This window comes from Protopterus annectens, chromosome 5.part1 (genome assembly GCF_019279795.1).
Source record: "Protopterus annectens isolate FY-2018-M chromosome 5.part1, PAN1.0, whole genome shotgun sequence".
NCBI lineage: Eukaryota > Metazoa > Chordata > Ceratodontiformes > Protopteridae > Protopterus > Protopterus annectens.
In genome coordinates this window covers 794,295,011-794,314,678 of record NC_056736.1, presented here as the reverse complement: position 1 = coordinate 794,314,678, position 19,668 = coordinate 794,295,011, and the positions used below count along the sequence as shown (strand labels likewise).

General features: G+C 37.1%; 1 protein-coding gene across 4 annotated transcripts in view; it reads left to right on the top strand.

The window, feature by feature from the left end:
- Positions 1–19,668, top strand: part of TTLL7 (tubulin tyrosine ligase like 7) — a 1,782,535-nt gene that overhangs the window by 945,926 nt on the left and 816,941 nt on the right. For all 4 annotated transcript variants that reach the window (XM_044073411.1, XM_044073409.1, XM_044073408.1 and 1 more), the window contains exon 9: positions 12,611–12,769. In XM_044073411.1, coding sequence (XP_043929346.1) covers positions 12,611–12,769 — 159 coding nt within the window. The remainder of the gene's footprint in view (positions 1–12,610; positions 12,770–19,668) is intronic.

Here is a 19,668-nt window from a genome sequence, read left to right as displayed (position 1 = left end):
TTAACCATAGCTAACTGGCACTGCCCAGTGCGCAAAACCGTGCAAACGCGGTTTTTATAGTAGGGAAATGAAAGAGATAGAAATTAGCCCAAAATGGCCAATAAACTACTAACTTCTGGGCTGGAACCACTCCTCCAAGGACAGATAGGTTGCTCAAAGCTCCCCTCTCTCACAGGTGAACAGAGAAACTTCCGTCTATCCAAGTAAGGTATGGGCAACTCAGAAACTAGTATCACAGCCCTAAATCAGCACTAGCCTGAAAACTGGACTGTACTAGCTTAGAAAGGCAGGAAACAATGTTTTTTTTTTTTTTTAAATAATAAGGCAAAATCAGTAAAAAAATACACTTAAAACAGCTTTAAACGAATGCAAACGATCAGAAAAGGCTATCACACTTTAGTGTGTAGCCTACAACAGTTGAACAAATTATTTAAACAAAAAACAAATTTTTAAAAGTGCAGGCAGTCAAATAAGTACAATATGTGAAAAAAAACAAGCTTTTAAATCACAATAAACGCTGGAAGATCTGTGTTTAGGCGGAAAACAGTTAAGTACAGCAAAAAAGTACAGAAAACTGATACTTAATCACTCCAAAGTGTCTCTCCTAAGCTAGAAGGCTTGTATCAGTTTAGGGCTTTCTAGTGCTACCAGTAGGTTAGTTACAGGAAAGATGGGAAACAAGCGCAGATGTGGTCTTTTAAACCAGAAAGTTGAAAGAGATGGACAAACTGTCCAAATAGTCAATAAACTACAATTTCTGGGCCAAGAACCTCTCCTTTCGTGGTAGACAGGCTACCTAGTGCTTACCACTCCCACTGATAAGCTAGAAGGTTTTCCTCCAACACAGAAAGGCTTGCGGGGCTCAGAAGCTTGCCAACAGTCTTGGATACAGCAAATCTGTATCTGGACTAGGCTAGTTACAGGAAAGGTGGGAAACAAGCGAAAGTGCGGCTTTTAAACCAGAATGTTGAAAGAGATGGAAAAAACTGCCCAAACGGCCAATAGCTACAATTTCTGGGCCAGAAACCACTCCTCTTGTGGTAGATGGGCTACCAATGCTTACCACTCCCACTGATATACTAGAAGGCTTCTCTCCAACACTGAAAGGCTTGGCGGGGGCTCAGAAGCTTACAAAGAGTCCTGGAATACATCAAATCTGTACCTGGACTAGACTAGTTACAGGAAAGGTGGTGAACAAGTACAAACATAGGCTTTTAGGCCAGCAAGTTGAAAGAGATAGAAAACTGCCCAAACGGCCAAATAAACTACAATTCCTGGACCAAAATTCACTCTTCCCTTGGAGGATAGGCTACCTAGTGCTTACCACTCCCACTGATAAGCTAGAAGGCTTTCCTCCAACACAGAAAGGGCTCAGAAGCTTACTAACAATCCTGGATACAGCAACTCTGTAACCGGACTAGGCTAGTTATAGGAAAGGCAGGAAACAGGCAGAAGCTCGGCTTTCAAACCAGAAAGTTGAAAGAGATGGAAAAAGGGATCACTCATTACAAGGTGGATAGGGCCTCCAGGGACAGGGCCTCATTTGATTCCACTGTCCTGAGGAATATACTCCCGTGAGCCACCCGAGAGAGATGGTGCATGGGATGCTAACCCATCACTAAGAATGAAAGCGAGATTGAACAACTTCACATAAAGAAGTTATGTACTCACCATAACGTTACATGTGAGTTGTTCTTATCGCCTTCATTCTGACGTCCCACCCGCCTAACCCCCTTCCAGTTTTTTCTTGGGGAATGAGAAGTTGGACAACTCATGGCGGTGTTGGTCTTTGTCTGGTTTATTCTTGATATTACCATTATAAATTTTTATAGGTTATCCTTATGTTAGTTGGCAGCAAACAAGATCTGAGGGAAGCATAAGTGCATCATGGGATAGGGAGTAGGACATGAGCTGGTTGAAAACCTTGAGCTTTTGCATTTCGCCCGAGTTGGAGCCGAGGATTGGCTCCGAACCCATCAGTAAGAATGAAGGCGAGATGAACAACTCACATGGAATGTTATGGTGAGTACATAACTTCTATTTGTACAATCTTCAGAAATAAAACAAAAACATCTGCAGTTTAAATAATTATAGCAAATTAGACATAATATAAAAACACTAGTTAAGAATCGATACAAGGTATGTCACAATCATTTAATATTTTGAGAAATTTTGGACAGTTTGTAGAGAAATTAAAGGTAAGTTAGTCTAATACAAATAGGAATTGCAATATGAAGTGAGGGAAATAGGCTTATGATATATTTAAAGAGAAAGTCAGGGAAGAGAATTAGATTGCTTCAAAGGAAGTAAGAGACGAATGGAGAGTAAGGAGATACAAGGAATGAGAAGGTACTTGTTCACATTTAGGGATAGAGTTTATGCTGGTTTGGAGCAAGAACAGAGCCATGTTTTAGCTAGGAAGTCTTTCAGAGTGGTTTTGAAAGATGGAAGAAAGGATGTAGACCTGAGGGATACAAGTAATGAGTTCCAGATCTCAGCTTTATTAGGTTTGTAGACAGACAGGAGGTTTTGGTCACTGGATCGTAGTGACCATTTGGGAATATAGTTGTGTAGAATTTTTTTCAGTGCTGGACAGGCAGATGGATGCGAAATAATTTTATAGGTGGAAAGACGTTGTGTATATGTTAGGTGATGTGCCAGTTCTAACCGATTAAGACTTTTCAGTGTTATATAGTGGTGGGTTCTGAAAGGGGTATTTGCTGCAAATTGCAACTTTGTTATAGCATCATATTGTTCATTAATCTGTTTTAGTTTGTTACAGAGACCATAAATTCAGTTATACAGAGTTTGTTTTCCTGCTTTTGGCTACCTATCTCCTTTATAATTATGGGTTTATATCCTTTAGCTTCCTGCTTTAAGATTAGTCACAGACTTTGTCATTTTAGGACATAGTAATTGAAGTCTTCTATTTCACATGCCAGCTAAACATTCCATATGCCATATATGCTGTATTTCCCTGCAGAATGCAGTTGCAAACTTCAGTTACATTTATTATACAAAAAAGTTACTTTTCCATCACTGAAAACCTCTCATATTGCAGATTAAATGTCATATTCTTAGTTTATCTGTTGTGGGTTTTAAAAGGCTAAAGTGCAGCTCACATATCTGTTAAATTTTAACTCAGAAAATGGTGGCATATCTACTATTAAACATTTCATATACAGTTTATGAAAAAGAAATTAAGAGGAAATGGTTTAAGAAAATTAACATATTTTTAGTTTTCTGAATATCTGAAGAAGCACATTTGGATTATGTACAGTTTGAAGGATTAACCAGTTTATATGGATGACGTGGGTAGGGATGTTTCACTTTGATTCTGGGGCAGGATATTTACAATGTCCAGAAAAATCATGAATTTAATTTAAAAGCAAAAAACTGCATAAGCCAATGGTTAAGTAATAGTTTGACAACACTACAGCTTAGAAATGGCATACAAGAGAAATGTCCATTGATGAAGAAATACAAATGTGATTAGAAGAAGAAGCTGGAATAAATATGATACAATTTCTTGGAGCATGTATGTGACGTAAATTCATATGCATAAATATGTTTAGTAAAGGGAACAGAACATATAGTTGAAAATAGTTACATTCTATGATATTGTTAAAAAGAGGGGGGAAAACTTGCCCAGACCACTTTTGTGTGTCTTTTCTGCTGTGGTGTTGAGAAAGCATGCTGTTCATAATAGCAGTACTGCACTATGAGGGTGACTTGACTAACTTAGACGTATATCTAATTTTGACTATTGATCTTGATTAACAGTTGTATTTATGAATAAATTAAGACTAAATATAATGATATATTTCACACTAAAAACATATATTATTTGATCTAGAACTAGGGGACTTACATCTTTAATAAATAAGTATCTGTTCCCCTATTTATCTCTTCGTTGATTTATTTCTTATTATTTTTATATCTTATTTATTTATTTATTTACTTACAAGAGAATTTATTTATTTATTCATTTATTTATATATTGTTATATTACTTTATAACAGAACAATCTGTAATATAATATACATATAGTAAGTTGCATACTTAAGTTATTGCAACAGAGTATGTTCTGTAAGTATATACAATTCTTAATATTTTAAATACTTAAATAATTTGAATAATTTGAATATACTATATGTGCTACCCCCCTTTTTATATCAGGTAACTTATTTTAATCTAGCTTAATTCTACTTTTAAAGCTCATGAAAACACTCGTCGCTAATATTAATTCAAAGAGTCTAAACAGTTTAAAATACACACTGATCAGTGGTTACTACACGAACAGTTCAATATTATTGATGTATTCAGGCTTTTCATAAATGTATGCAGCATTTGAACAAAATTTTTTAAAGTTTGTATTTATTCACTAATTGAAAGATTGCTTGAGTTGCTTATTTTATTTTGGCGCCTTTTTCAGATCTATTAGTATAAATAGATGGCTGAAAATTTTAATTGTATTGTCTGAAGAAGCGTGGTGGTGACCACGCGAAAGCGCTCACAATAAACGTTTTGGTTCTATATACTGGATTTCCTGTTATTCTATAAAGTGGATTTATGGTTCCTGACTCAATACCTTCTTGGTTTACTGCATGTTGAACTTGATTGCCTATTGAACCAGCGAAGCTGTTGCTTCTGTCTTCATTGCACTGTCGCTACACTTTTTGTGAGCTTCAGTTCGTTTTGGATATATTGCCTATCTACACAGCCTCGTGGTGAGAGTACCTGGTTGCTTTTCCCATTTCTACCTTCAGTTACAGGTATTCTCTCTTCAGCTGCCGGTGAAGAGTTTTTTTGAACATTACCTTCTCATACTTTATTTTCGCCGCCAGCACACGATGGATATCGCTGACATTGAACTTGATTATACTCCAGGGACGAGGGAAGCAGTAGTGCACTTAGAAGACTTGCTACATGTACAAGCTAACCCTTTATTGACCTTGGATTTCTCGCAAGCTGAACATATTACTCCCGTGAACACAGAAGGTTTTAATATTGCCGACTTCAACCTTGTATCCAAAGCTCTAGAGGATGATATGTATAAACTACAACGATATGCCTGGCAAAGGCAACATTTAGAGGCTTGTCTTCACTACTCCATTGTACCAAGAGGGATGCGGGTCATGTGCATGCCGTCCTACGGTGAAGCACACCCAGAGCTCCTCAAAAAATGGCAGGATCTAAATATAGACCTCGGACACAGGTATATTAGACTTCTTCTTGATTATTTTTCTCCTTTAGAAATTGAGCTAAGAGATAAGGTAGATGCCAATTTTAAAGATCTCAGCAACCGCTTCAAAGCGGACTATTGTACTCGCAGATTACGTAACATATGTTTACAAGTGAATGCCTTCAGCGAAAGACTGAAGGCCACAAAAATGCGTAAACTACAAAGGGATTTCCAAGATTTTAAATTAAGACAGGTATTTGTCTGGCCTAGAAGTAATAACTTAACACATAATGAGAATGATGGCTCTTATGTTAACATAAGAAACACTCAACGTTCCATTTCTGTAGAAGATACTTCCGCTGCAAGCAATGTTAATGATACTTTGTTGCCGACAAATGTTACCATGCCTATTGCTAGTTCAGAGGGGGCTAATACTAGTGTTATGGTTCCTAATTTGACTGACACGCCCCCTCCGAACCAACTAGCGTTGTTAAAAACTGTTACTAATCCAGGAGCCAGACCAAAGGATCCTAATATTGTAGCTCCTTTGGGTTCCTCGTCAAAAAACTTTTTACCATACCCAGTGAAACAAAGGTTTCAGAACAGAGGACGGTCTACGAGTCGAGGCCCAAAGAAAAGGAAGCTATCTGCGGAAAGCTTCCAAACTACAGGACGAACAACAAAAAAGTGACTGGTTTATTATACAATTATTCTGACTACAGTCTCTCTGATGCTGACATTTCTCTTTTAAATCGTGGCTTGAATTTCATTCCAGCCTGTTCTGACACACTGACTAATGTTTTAATTAGTTTAAGACTATTTTGTAGACGGGTAGCCTTAAAAGTTTTCTTTAAAGAAAAACCTGACTTAAACAAAAATATTACATCTACTGTTTTTAAAAGGAGAAGCACTTTTATGCCCCCATTACCCCATTGTATAGAATGTTTTTTACACATTTGTGAGCAAGATTTTTATGAACTATTTTCCACTAAAGTGAAACCTGCCTATTTTAATTTAAATCTAGATGAATTTAATTCTTTGAAACACCTAAAACAAACTGATAAAATGTCTATTAAACCTGCCGATAAGGGAGGAGGAATTGTGGTACTGAATAGGGCTGAGTATAATACTAACATGTGTTTAATGCTTACTGATGAAATGACTTACATTAAATTAGATTTGTGTAAAGTGAAGACTATCATCAAGAATGTACAAGACATGTTCTATGACTTGCTTATTTGCAGGCAGATTAATGAAGATATGTACAGTTATCTTTTGGTGGATCATCCCACCATACCCATTATTAAAGGACTTCCGAAAATCCATAAGAACACCTTTCCCATCCCATTACGACCCATAGTATCAGGCGATCGCTGGGTCACAGCTAATGCTTCTTGCCTTGTAGAGTCTTTACTCAGACCAGTGGTTGACTCCTTTGATACTATTTTAAAAGACACCTATCATCTATTGGCATGTTTGTCAGAGATACAACTAGATATCCAACATCATGATTACATTTTGATTACTTTGGATGTGAAGAACCTCTTCACCTCAATTCCCAACGATTTAGGTATTGAGGCTATAAGAGATATATTATTGTTGCATAAATCCTTTTCTAATGACAAACAGTTACTTATATGCCAATTACTGGATGTTATATTAAACAATAATGTATTTATGTTTTTAAATGAGTACTATCTACAGAAATGGGGGGTGGCGATGGGTACCCCATGTGCAAACACCTATTCCAACTTGGTTGTTTTGGCCTGGGAACGCACCCACTTATTTACCCACCCCCTGTTTACTCAGATAATCACTTATAAACGTTTTGTGGATGATATTTTTATTATATGGAAAGGCACGGAGTCTGACTTTATACAAATGTGGAACTACCTTGAGAGCACTTCCACTTTTTTACGGTTTACTATGGAATGCTCCAGAAAATCTATTAACTTCTTGGATGTCACACTAAATATTAATGATGATGGTACCATAACCTCGACCATCTATAGAAAACCAACATGGAGGAATACACTTTTATCTTTTGACAGTATGCACCCTAGGTATGTTTTTCCTGGCATCCTTAAGAGCCAATTTATCAGACTAAAAAGACTTTGTAAAGATCCACATTTACTACAACTAGAAGCGGATAACCTAGAACTATTATTTAGGGAGAGAGGCTATGATTCAGATCTAGTCGCAAAAATAAGAGATAGTGTATTTAAAACCACACCAGCAAGTAACCAGGTAACAACTACCATCAATAATAGATATTTTACAAGATGCAATGATTATGTACCCATAACCTTGAGTTTCTCTAGTATCATAAATGACATCAAGAAAGTTTTTTATAATAACTGGAAATTACTTATGGTAGATCCCTTTGTCAAACAATTAATAGGGAACAAACCACACTTCATGTTTAGTAATAGCCCGAATTTAAAACAGCTATTATGTAATGATAAAGCTAATAGTGATGAATTGAGTTCGCCAATTACTAATAAGAAAGGTACCTTCCCCTGCTATAACTGTAGGAGGTGCAGCTATATTTCAAAAGAAACAGATTTTAAACATCCCACTTTGAATTATAATTTCCGTCCTAGGTTCTATGCCAATTGCTGCACCAAGAATCTCATTTATTTGGCCACATGTAAAAATTGTACATCATTTTATATTGGCCTTACTAAAAGATGTTTGAAAGACAGAATTTATGGTCATCTTTATGACATTCAGAAGAAGAATGAACTTAACGCCTTAGCTAAGCACATTTTGGAACAACCCCGCCATAGCTCTGAATTTAAGATATTAGAAATAGTTCTGCCTAGTAGAAGAGGCGGGGATAGTTCATTACTTCTAAAAAATAAGGAGTTAAAGTGGATATTAAGATTGGCTGCACATATCCCTCCTGGTATTAACAACCAAGTTTCTATTAAACCAGTTTTGGAATCTAGATAAAACTTTGTATATAAAGGTTATTATTGGAGTGTAACCTAGGTTTACCATTACTGTTATAAGTTTTCTGTCTTTCTTGTTCCCTAACCATGTATTTTAATATAAATATATTAGCTAATGAAAATTATTATTATATACAAAGGCTTTCCACAAGATATATCCATCTGGTTTTAATTATGTATATATCTATTTACCTAACTATGTAAGTCGTATTACACTTATTTTACTTGTTACCCATCAGTACCACACATAACACATTTTTAATCATTTTTAATTATCACTCATTTATTTTATCTATGCTAGTAGTTCATATACATTTATATATTCATATATTTACATATTTGCATAGTATTTATATATTCATATATATATTTTTTATATCATTTATCCTTTACTTACATGATGTAATTTGTGTATATCTATATGTTTCACAAATTACATATCTACTGACTCATTGTTTAACATTTGATATTGATTTTATCTATATTTTTATATCAGGTCAAATGTCTTAACACTTATCCATTTATTTATTTATTTATAGACTCGTTCAATAATCTAATTTTGACTATTGATCTTGATTAACAGTTGTATTTATGAATAAATTAAGACTAAATATAATGATATATTTCACACTAAAAACATATATTATTTGATCTAGAACTAGGGGACTTACATCTTTAATAAATAAGTATCTGTTCCCCTATTTATCTCTTCGTTGATTTATTTCTTATTATTTTTATATCCTTATTTATTTATTTATTTACTTACAAGAGAATTTATTTATTTATTCATTTATTTATATATTGTTATATTACTTTATAACAGAACAATCTGTAATATAATATACATATAGTAAGTTGCATACTTAAGTTATTGCAACAGAGTATGTTCTGTAAGTATATACAATTCTTAATATTTTTAAATACTTAAATAATTTGAATAATTTGAATATACTATATGTGCTACCCCCCTTTTTATATCAGGTAACTTATTTTAATCTAGCTTAATTCTACTTTTAAAGCTCATGAAAACACTCGTCGCTAATATTAATTCAAAGAGTCTAAACAGTTTAAAATACACACTGATCAGTGGTTACTACACGAACAGTTCAATATTATTGATGTATTCAGGCTTTTCATAAATGAATGCAGCATTTGAACAAAATTTTTTAAAGTTTGTATTTATTCACTAATTGATAGATTGCTTGAGTTGCTTATTTTATTTTGGCGCCTTTTTCAGATCTATTAGTATAAATAGATGGCTGAAAATTTTAATTGTATTGTCTGAAGAAGCGTGGTGGTGACCACGCGAAAGCGCTCACAATAAACGTTTTGGTTCTATATACTGGATCTCTTGTTATTCTATAAAGTGGATTTATGGTTCCTGACTCAATACCTTCTTGGTTTACTGCATGTTGAACTTGATTGCCTATTGAACCAGCGAAGCTGTTGCTTCTGTCTTCATTGCACTGTCGCTACACTTTTTGTGAGCTTCAGTTTGTTTTGGGTATATTGCCTATCTACACAGCCTCGTGGTGAGAGTACCTGGTTGCTTTTCCCATCCCTGAAAACCTCACATATTGCAGATTAAATTTCATATTCTTAGTTTATCTGTTGTGGGTTTTAAAAGGCTAAAGTGCAGCTCACATATCTGTTAAATTTTAACTCAGAAAATGGTGGCATATCTACTATTAAACATTTCATATACAGTTTATGAAAAAGAAATTAAGAGGAAATGATTTAAGAAAATTAACATATTTTTAGTTTTCTAAATATCTGAAGAAGCACATTTGGATTATGTACAGTTTGAAGGATTAACCAGTTTATATGGATGACGTGGGTAGGGATGTTTCACTTTGATTCTGGGGCAGGATATTTACAATGTCCAGAAAAATCATGAATTTAATTTAAAAGCAAAAAACTGCATAAGCCAATGGTTAAGTAATAGTTTGACAACACTACAGCTTAGAAATGGCATACAAGAGAAATGTCCATTGATGAAGAAATACAAATGTGATTAGAAGAAGAAGCTGGAATAAATATGATACAATTTCTTGGAGCATGTATGTGACGTAAATTCATATGCATAAATATGTTTAGTAAAGGGAACAGAACATATAGTTGAAAATAGTTACTTTCTATGATATTGTTAAAAAGAGAGGGGAAAACTTGCCCAGACCATTTTTGTGTGTCTTTTCTGCTGTGGTGTTGAGAAAGCATGCTGTTCATAATAGCAGTACTGCACTATGAGGGTGACTTGACTAACTTAGACGTATAGCTGAAGCAGTGTTAGGCATGGCACAGCATGATTCATAATTTTGTTTACACATAATGTCTTAAAAACCTGAGTGGCACTCTGCAGTGCAATGCCAGAGATGTAACTGCATGTGGAAAAAATTGACACAAGGCAAATTCACTGAGTGCAGACAAAACAGCAAGTCACAGTGAAGTAGTTCTAAAGGTTGTTTCCTTCATTTAAATGTATGTGAGTAAGAGGTCCCGGCGATCACCTATTCCTCGACCCATAATCAGCGAAAATTGCATCAGCAATTCACTGAATTTACTAAGGGCAACTAAGGAGTTGCTCAAATCACAACGGACCAACTGTTAGTTTACTCAAACCCACCCAAGTGGGGGGCTTCACCCTCCCACACCCCCCTAACTGTATATAATACCAACTCTGAGATCGCACTACAGTGGAGAAAAGGGCAAAGTTCTGTAGTTGTCCGTTGTGCTTTTGGCAACCTAATATAGACCCTGTGAATAACAGAAAACATATGTGAATTCAGGTGCAGTGTGAAAGCTTAATACTCTTAAGAGAAATCTCGTATTCCAGATGCATCAGATTATAGGTATATTAAAACACGGCATAATTTATTAGATTTAGTTAAACAAAGACATGTAAATGATGCTGTGAATAATCCATACTGAATTGTTAAGTCATCCTTGCCCTAATTGTTAAATCATCCTTGCCCTACTGTTGTTGGGGTTTATAAGATTTTTTACTAATTTCTTAATGAGGTAAATGTCCTAGGGCCAAATATGTGTTTTAGGGGAAAGCAACCCAAGAACTCCATCTGAGTAAGTTACTTGCGCAGAGTCACACAGTTGGCAACAGCAGAAAGAGGGATTCATACCTAAGAATACAAGATGAATCTCATTAGCAGCTCACATCCTTAACTGCTTACACTAATCTGCCTCCCCAGCTAAGGCACAGTGTAAAGCACTGTCACAAATAATTCAGACCAGTGATAGGTGGAGTACCACAGGGTTCAGTCCTGGGTCCTGTCCTGTTTGGTATCTACTTCTCTGAAGTACAGACTAACACAAGGTCTTTTGCTAACTAAGTTCACAGATGACTGCAAACTAGGAGCCTTAATCAAAACTCCTAACGATGTGGACATCCTACAAAAGGGCCTCACTGAGACAGATGATTGGTGTCAAAGCCATGGCCTCAAGTTCAATGCCAAAAAGTGCATTGCCATCCCCTTTGGTAAAAACTCTGTAGCCATGAATACCACATAGGCGGTAGTTTACTTAACACTGAAAATGTGATAAGAGACCTTGGGACACAGGTTGACAGTAGTCTCTCCTTTGATAATCACATCGCCACAGTGGTCAGGAAATCCTTCTATGTGGCACACCTCATCACAAAAGGTTTCTCATCCAGAAAAAAGAAGTCATTGTTCCCCTCTACTCATCACTCGTTAGACCCATTATAGAGTACAACGCCCCTTTTGGTATGTACCTCACAAGACATCTACAACAACTGGAAAGGCCGCAGAAATACCTCACAAAGAGGATTACTGGCCTCAAACAGATGCCTACGCAGACCGTCTCAAAAAACTCCAACTCTACTCCTTCGCATATCGCCTACTCAGAGGCGATTTTTGCCTAACATACAAAGCTATGTCAAACCCAGTGCTGTTGGACATGCTCCACTTAAAGAAATCCCAATCCCTCCGAGCTACATGCTCTAGGGACCTAAACCTTGTCACCACAATAAACAGAACATGTTGGAGGGATACATTCCTATCCCAGAGATTTCCCATACTCTGGAACAGACTACCTATCTATGTCAAACAGAGCTCCTCATTAGCACACTTCAAGAAAAATCTTGATGATTGGATGGGAAATAGGAAATTCACCCCGGGGATCACTTCTGTGGCTCTGCTTGACAGGGGCACATGAAAATAATTTTCTTGGGTGGCGAAAGCCAGGGTACCTTTTTGGCTAGGTTATATAGGCCCTAGGGCCAATAGCCTAGTACCAACCTATGAACCTATGAACCTATAAATGCAGAGTTTAAGCTTAAAAGTGATGTTTTTCTAATGACATAATATAAGCAACAGGGTCTGAAAATTGTGACACTTAGCATGTGACCTTTACCTGCTCTCTGGTCTTGTACTGCTACTGTTCACTAAAAAAATATTATCTTAATCTTACTTAACACTTACTTTGCTTGATCTTCCAGGAGTTAGTGGTGAAAACACTTATTGTGGCCGAACCTCATATCCTTCATGCATATCGAATGTGTAGACCAGGCCAGCATCCTGGGAGTGACAGTGTTTGCTTTGAAGTTCTTGGATTTGACATTATTTTGGACAGAAAACTTAAACCATGGCTACTTGAGGTAAGAAACAGGACACTGCACAGACTAAAAAAGCCTGATATAGTCTTCAACAATTTTAACTTCTCTTTCTGCTTTGTTGATTTTACTTTTTATGTACTTCTTTATTTGTTAAACAGTACATTCACTAGGCACAAGTGCCTGTCTATGTGCCTCTATTTAGGTGCAGCTCAAGAGTTCTGGTCTGGTCAATGGACTTGCTCAGAATCACACAGTATCCAACCTAAAACTGAAGAAGTCATATCTAGGTCTACAAGACAAGTAAATTTGCGCTTATTGTCTTGACATTCTCTGCTCACTTGCGAGGAAGGGCAATAACCACATAACTAGCTGGATTGTTACGTTTACATAATAACATTTGGTTTAGAAGATATGAAACCCAAGAACCTGTGATAAACTCACACCCTCTCCAGAAAGAGTTCCAAAGCCTTGTGCCCACTGGCTGCCAGGTGGTTATTTAGAAAGTGGATAGAGGGACATAAACATGAGACTTTTATATTGATAAAACAGTTTTCTGAAAAATGGATAATCTTATATTATGCTTAAGTAGTACATATATAATGGCTGCACCAAGGAGGCAGTATTTCTGTTTTATATGGTCCATTGTTCCTTTTTAACTAGGACATTTCTACACAGTTTTTTTCCATTTTGTTTTCTTAGAGTTACCCCATGACATTCCCTCCACCTGTCCCCCATGTTGTATCTCTAGAGAGCTAGTTATAAATGTCTTCTCTAAGTCCTAAAACACGACATCTACGGAACCTGATAACATCCCAGGCTGCATCCTACATTGGCTCCAAAAAGAATTAGCAACACCATTGGGTACTCTCTTCAGTCATAGTCTAAGTATCAGCTTCATCAAAGCTGAATGGAAAATGGCCTCTGTTATCCCCATGCACAAAGGTGGTGCTTCCACTGATCCTGGGAACTATAGACCTGTTAGCCTGACTAGCCTTATCTGCAAGGCAATGGAACAAATCATCATGGACCTTATAAACAAAGATATAGATAATGTAACTTGACCCTACTCAGTTTGGATTTGTCATTGGGAGATCATGCCTGTTAAACCTGGTGGACTTCTTCGAGGCAGTCACCACATCCCTGGATGAGGGGAAAGCTGTGCACACAGCCTACCTGGACTTGGCCAAGGCTTTTGGCACTATTCCCCATTTAGCTATTATTGACAAACTCTCCCAGCTAGATATCAACCCTTATATCTTTAGATGAGTCGCTAAAAGGCTCGCCGATAGAACATATACAGTCAAAATAGGGGAATTCACCTCCAACAGCAGACCCTTAACCAGTGGAGTTCCACAAGGATCATTCCTGGGACCACCACTGTTTGGAATCTATTTCTCTGAAGTACAAGTAAAAACTAAAGTTCTGTGGCTGACAATGTTTGGTGACAACTACAAACTGGGAGCAGTCATTGAATCCCCAAATGATGTCAACATCCTATAAGAGGGTCTTACGCAAACAAATGATTGGTGCTAAAGTCATGGCTGCAAACTCAATGCAAAAAATATATTATAATCCCTTTTTGTAAGAGCGATGTTCCTGCTAATTACCCCATCAGTAGAAACACTCTAAGCATGCACTCAGTGGTGAGAGACCTAGGCACACAGGTTGACAGCAATCTTACCTTTAATCTCCATGTCTCCACAGTGGTAAGAAGGGCATTCCATATTGCTCATCTCATAAGGGCATTACCTCCAGAAAAAAAAAGAAGTTCTAACCTCCCTGTACTCTTCCCTCATCAAGCCAATAATTGAGTACAATGCCCCTTTTGGTATGTACCTTTCTAGGCACCTGCAGCAATTGGAGAGACCACAAAAGTTCCTCCCAAGGAGAATTCAAGGTGTTCAATCTGTCCTATGTGGATCGGCTGAAATCACTGTCACTGTGACTCCTCTAAGTAGTTGAGATCTCTGCTTTGCATATCGTATAAGGAAATTTCTGACACTGCTTTATCGGAAATACTTCATATCTGTAAGTTGAATGGCTCACGGGTTACTTGCTCTAAAGACTTTAACCTATTATGTGACATTAATAGAATCTGCTAGAGGGACAGGTTTGTCTCCCAGAGGTTACCGCACCTGTAGAACAGACTCCCAATTCATGTCAAGCAGAGCACCTCTTTGGCCCTCTTCAAGCGCAGTCTGGACATTTGGATGGGTAACGGTAAATTCACCCCAGGGGTACCACCTGTGTCTCTTTTGGATGGGGGCAAATAGGTGCTAATCATGGAAAAAAGGGCAGACCTTGGCTAGGCTTGTAAGGGCCCTAGGGCCATTAGCTAGTAACTTCCTATGATCCTATGTCTTTTTATATATGCTTGTTGATCTTCAGGTAGTTGAACATGTTATAATTTTGCATGCATGTATTTATTTCATCCACTGAGTGAGCATAAGAAAGGCTTGACCTTGTCATTAATATCCTCCACCCCATTTCCTAGGAAATAACTTTTGAAGAAACTTTTATTCCTGACCTAGAGAAAATGCTCCTGTAAAGACTTGCTACCTTGAAATCCAGTGGTTTTCCATTTACAGAAGCAACCTCTTGGTAGTAGGTCTTCTTTGTTCTGAAAGTCAGATTACAACTGTTCCATGTATTTGATTATTAATTTATTTTATTTTTTAACTTTTCTTTTTTTTTTTGTTGAGCTGTGTAACCACAGATGACGTGATCCTTTATCAGAATCTGTTTGAGAAGTCTGAAACCCATTTTCTTGTTTTATGATTCATATCTTTTTTATTTTGCATTATCATTTTCAAGCCAGGGTTTTCACAACAGGTCACATTAACCCATGTGAGGTTTGTTATATTAATTGTATAAGGGATGGCACAGTTGAAGTGATACCCCGACCCCATGTGCAAAATGGGAAAAGGGGTTGAGGATTGATGGATGGATGACATAATGTTCATCACTGCTTGCAGATCCACTTTTGGTGAGCTTAGTAATTCCTAAGATTGGTAAAGGTTGCTTACAGCATACAGGCATAACTTGTTTGCATATCTTACTTCCTGAAATGCTAACATAAGTTACATCTACTCACTGTCAGTTACACAATTTAAATGTGCATGTGAACACTCCTTCCCTAATCCTAACCCTGTCCTTAGACCTCTTGATCCTAACTGTAAGCCTAAACTCAGTCCCTAAACCTACAACCCCTTCCCTAACCCTAACCCTGCACCTAAAACTCTGTAATCCTAACACTTCCTCTGTAACCTTAAAAATAACCCTATAATTCTACCTGTAACCATGAAACTGCATCCTTAACCTTAAAATTCCTTCCTTAAATCTAATCCTGCATCTCCCTCCCTAACCATAAGTCTCCATCACTAAACTTAACCATAAAACACTACTGAAAGCCTAATCTTAAAACTCTCTCCCTAACTCTAAGCCTAAAACTCCTTTTTTAACCATAAAAGTCTAACTCGTACCCAAAAAAATCTTCAAAATGCAGTTAAGTGAATTGCCTATCTACAACATGCACAACTCCCATTTTACCTCACAAGTGGCACTGCTCTATTTTTTTTTTGGTGTAACTTGTGGTTATACTACTTCCGTACATTTTTAGTTACATGCCATAATTAACCATGGCTCCTAAGATCTTTAGTGGGACCAGTTTGTGAGCCTGTGAAAGGGACTTCATCAGAGTATGATTTTTTTTGTTTCAGCTATATTCCTGCCCTTTAAATTATTTTTCATCTGTTTTGACTGTATTATCATCCTTTTAGCAAAATAAATGTTTGTTATTTTATGGGAACATTAATTTTCTTGATTTAGTTTTTTTTTAATAGTTTCACTAACAGATTTTTTTCTTTTTTCCCTTCTGCCTACTGAACTTCCTTGTTAACAGATTAATTAGCTAGTTTCATAGAAGTCTACAGTAACTTTGTAACTGAAAAAGTATGACATCTAGTTTGGTCGTTAAGTATTTCTATTAAAAGCTTTCTTGGCATCAATATATTTGATTACTATCAATTTCTAGTCTGTTGCTTAAACAGCTTTCTAGGACTCTTAGCACTGTGGTGACTCTTTTTTTGTGTAGGAGTAAGAGAAGTGCATTTGAAAATCTTTCCATCATCTTGATACTTTTCATGGGCTGCCATCGTGGTAGCTATGAAGGGTAGGTTCGTTGTCTGCTGGCCTATTAGATTTTCCCCATGGCAGCGTGTTAGCACTGAGCTTTCACAGTACTGTCCTGATGATGAGTGCATATATGCACTTCCTGTACAGTAGCTCATATGCTACTCATAAGTCTCAAACTGTTAAGAGGCCAATGTGGAACACAGACCCTAGCAATGTGTGACAAACAGTCAAAATGTGGAACACCCTGTTTTCGCACTGCACGAAATGCATCATTACCAAGGGAACTGGTTGAAGTGGGCTGTCTGCCAGCTGCAGAAATAAAAGCAAACCTGGAAGAAAAATAGCCAGACTGTTGCAGTAGTAGTGTGAGTAACATGGCTGTAAAATAATTTACAGTCATACTTAAATGTGCTATCAGTATAGTGTGTGTGTGTGTGTGTGTGTGTGTGTGTGTGTGTGTGTGTGTGTGTGTGTGTATATATATATATATATAATTCTGGGCACTTTGTGTGCACTGAGAAAAGCACTCTTGGCTATATTAAAGACTGAAATTACACTAATTTCTTGAAATCTAATCGTACCATTATTTGGGAATGGGATCCATTCTTATTGTGGTATTAGAAACCCAAAACATTTGGATTCATTAAAAAAGAAACTGTAATATGTTAACAGACTATGATGATATAGCAGAAGTAATTGGTACTTAACCCTACAACTTTAATTACTTAGCATACCTACCATACAGCAAGCAGTGTTTCCTGGGCAGTGCGAGTGAGTCTAACATGCAAATCTAAAAGCTTTACAATAGCTTTAGATAAATAAAAGTATATTAAAGTTCCTTAAATTGTTCAGACTTTGCCCTTGTTTTTGTAAATCAGGAAGGTATGCATACGTCCTACAAGCACCACTCACTTAACAGGAGTAAAAAAATTACCTACTATCAGAAATTACTTGGATCCCTAAATGTAATCCAGTACCACTTGATGATATAATTTTAATATCAGAAAACTGATGGAATCAAAAAAAAAACCCCACTCTCGGTGGCACTTGATGTCAACCAAGTAAGGCATCTCACAATGGCCAATCAGTGGAAAATGTGAAGTGATTACCTTGCAGGCATTACATTTAATACACATCTGGTCCCAGCAGTACTACTTATACAAACAACAATGGTTTCAAAACTTGCAGCACTTGTAATTCCGCCCTGAAGTGCTCAACACACATCACAAACGGGCACTCACCTTTTGTCCTAAAAGAAAATTCTTTGCAAGAAACTGGCTTGTATATTGCAATGCCAATTGGCTATAACTGCAGAAGCCAGTCAAAAGTCACAGAGCAGAGCAACGGGTGCTCATTGCGGAACACTGGAACAGTGAGCTTAATCAACCACAAATGTGAAGCTTTCCGCACAATCCGGAGCACTTGGCTGCTCAAATGCTACTTACAGCTTGGTTGGCATGGATATCTCAGCCCATTGTGCTGCATATTGAAACACCTGCCTATTTTAAGAATCAGTGGGGTTAGGCTATTAACCTTTTTTCATGTGCAACTGCAGGTCGTATTTATGCTACTAGAGGAAATTTGGCCAAGTCATCGGGGAACTTCCCCTACTCTTTGCAGGGGGAAGAAATTGGGTGTTACACATCCTGACTTTCTGTTTCCTGTCCAGATGCTGAGGCAGCTGGGAGGAAAAGGGAGAAACATGGCTGCTGAGAGCCAAGGCAATCTGGAAGTTAAATGTGTTGAAAATGAAGAAAAAATGGTAGAATTCCTACCAGAAATGTTTTCAAGTTATGTGGGAGAAAAGAAAACGTCTGCTGATGTTGAGGAGATCATAGGTTCATAGGATGATAATAAACTATTGGCTCGGAGGCCCTTATAAGCCTAGCCAAGAATTTTGCCCTTGTTCCCTCAGTCAGCACCTGTTTCCCCTGTCCAGTAGGGGCACAGGTGGGATCCCAGGGGTATATTTTCTATTTCCCATTCAGTCGTCCAGGTTCCTCTGAAAAGATCAGGAAGGAGATGGAGCTAAATACAGTGGTGGAGATGGATTCAGAAGAAAATTTCCAGAAGAACATGTTTGAAAGGGCAGAAAAATGTGATGTTATTTTGTCCTATCTCACCTTAATTCTTGCTGATTGGGTTGGTCCTAACTCTGCCTAATACAAAAGCTCAAGAGCTTCCACTGGCTTGAGGCTAACCCCTATCCCATGATGCTTAGGGAAGATTACCCAGATCTCATTTGCCACTCAAGCGATCGAGATGTCTTTTGGCTGGCTCGTTGCCAAGTAGTTTGTATTGTTATATATTTCTGTCATAGTTGTTAACTTTCTCAGAGAAAACTTTAGTCAAACCATTTTTCTGTCATGTGCGACTGGTTTCTAGTGTTGTTTACTTGTTTAAATTAGTACAATTTAACCCCTCCGTTTGTCAGGCCTAGCTGTCTTCCACAAGCTAATTTTTTTATTAGAGAGCTTCCCCATTGTTGCAAGACCCATTTAAGTTAGAGGGCTCTTAGCGGCCTGTTTAACTTAGAAGGCTGCTCCCCTTCCCTTGTGTGTGTTTGTCTTCCCTGGATTGTTAGGAGAATCCAATTTACTTAGAGGATTCCATCTCAATATTATTGGTGTCTTTAATAGCATTTAGATATAACTACTTGTGTGTGGTGATTTTTTATAGCTTAGTAAAATAGTTATTACCTGTTTGAACTCGTTGTTTTGCAGTGTGAATATATTCTCTTCAAAATTTTGATAATCTAGTCAGTTTTTAGGCTTGTAGTTTCATAGCCTATTTTTGGAAACTTAAAT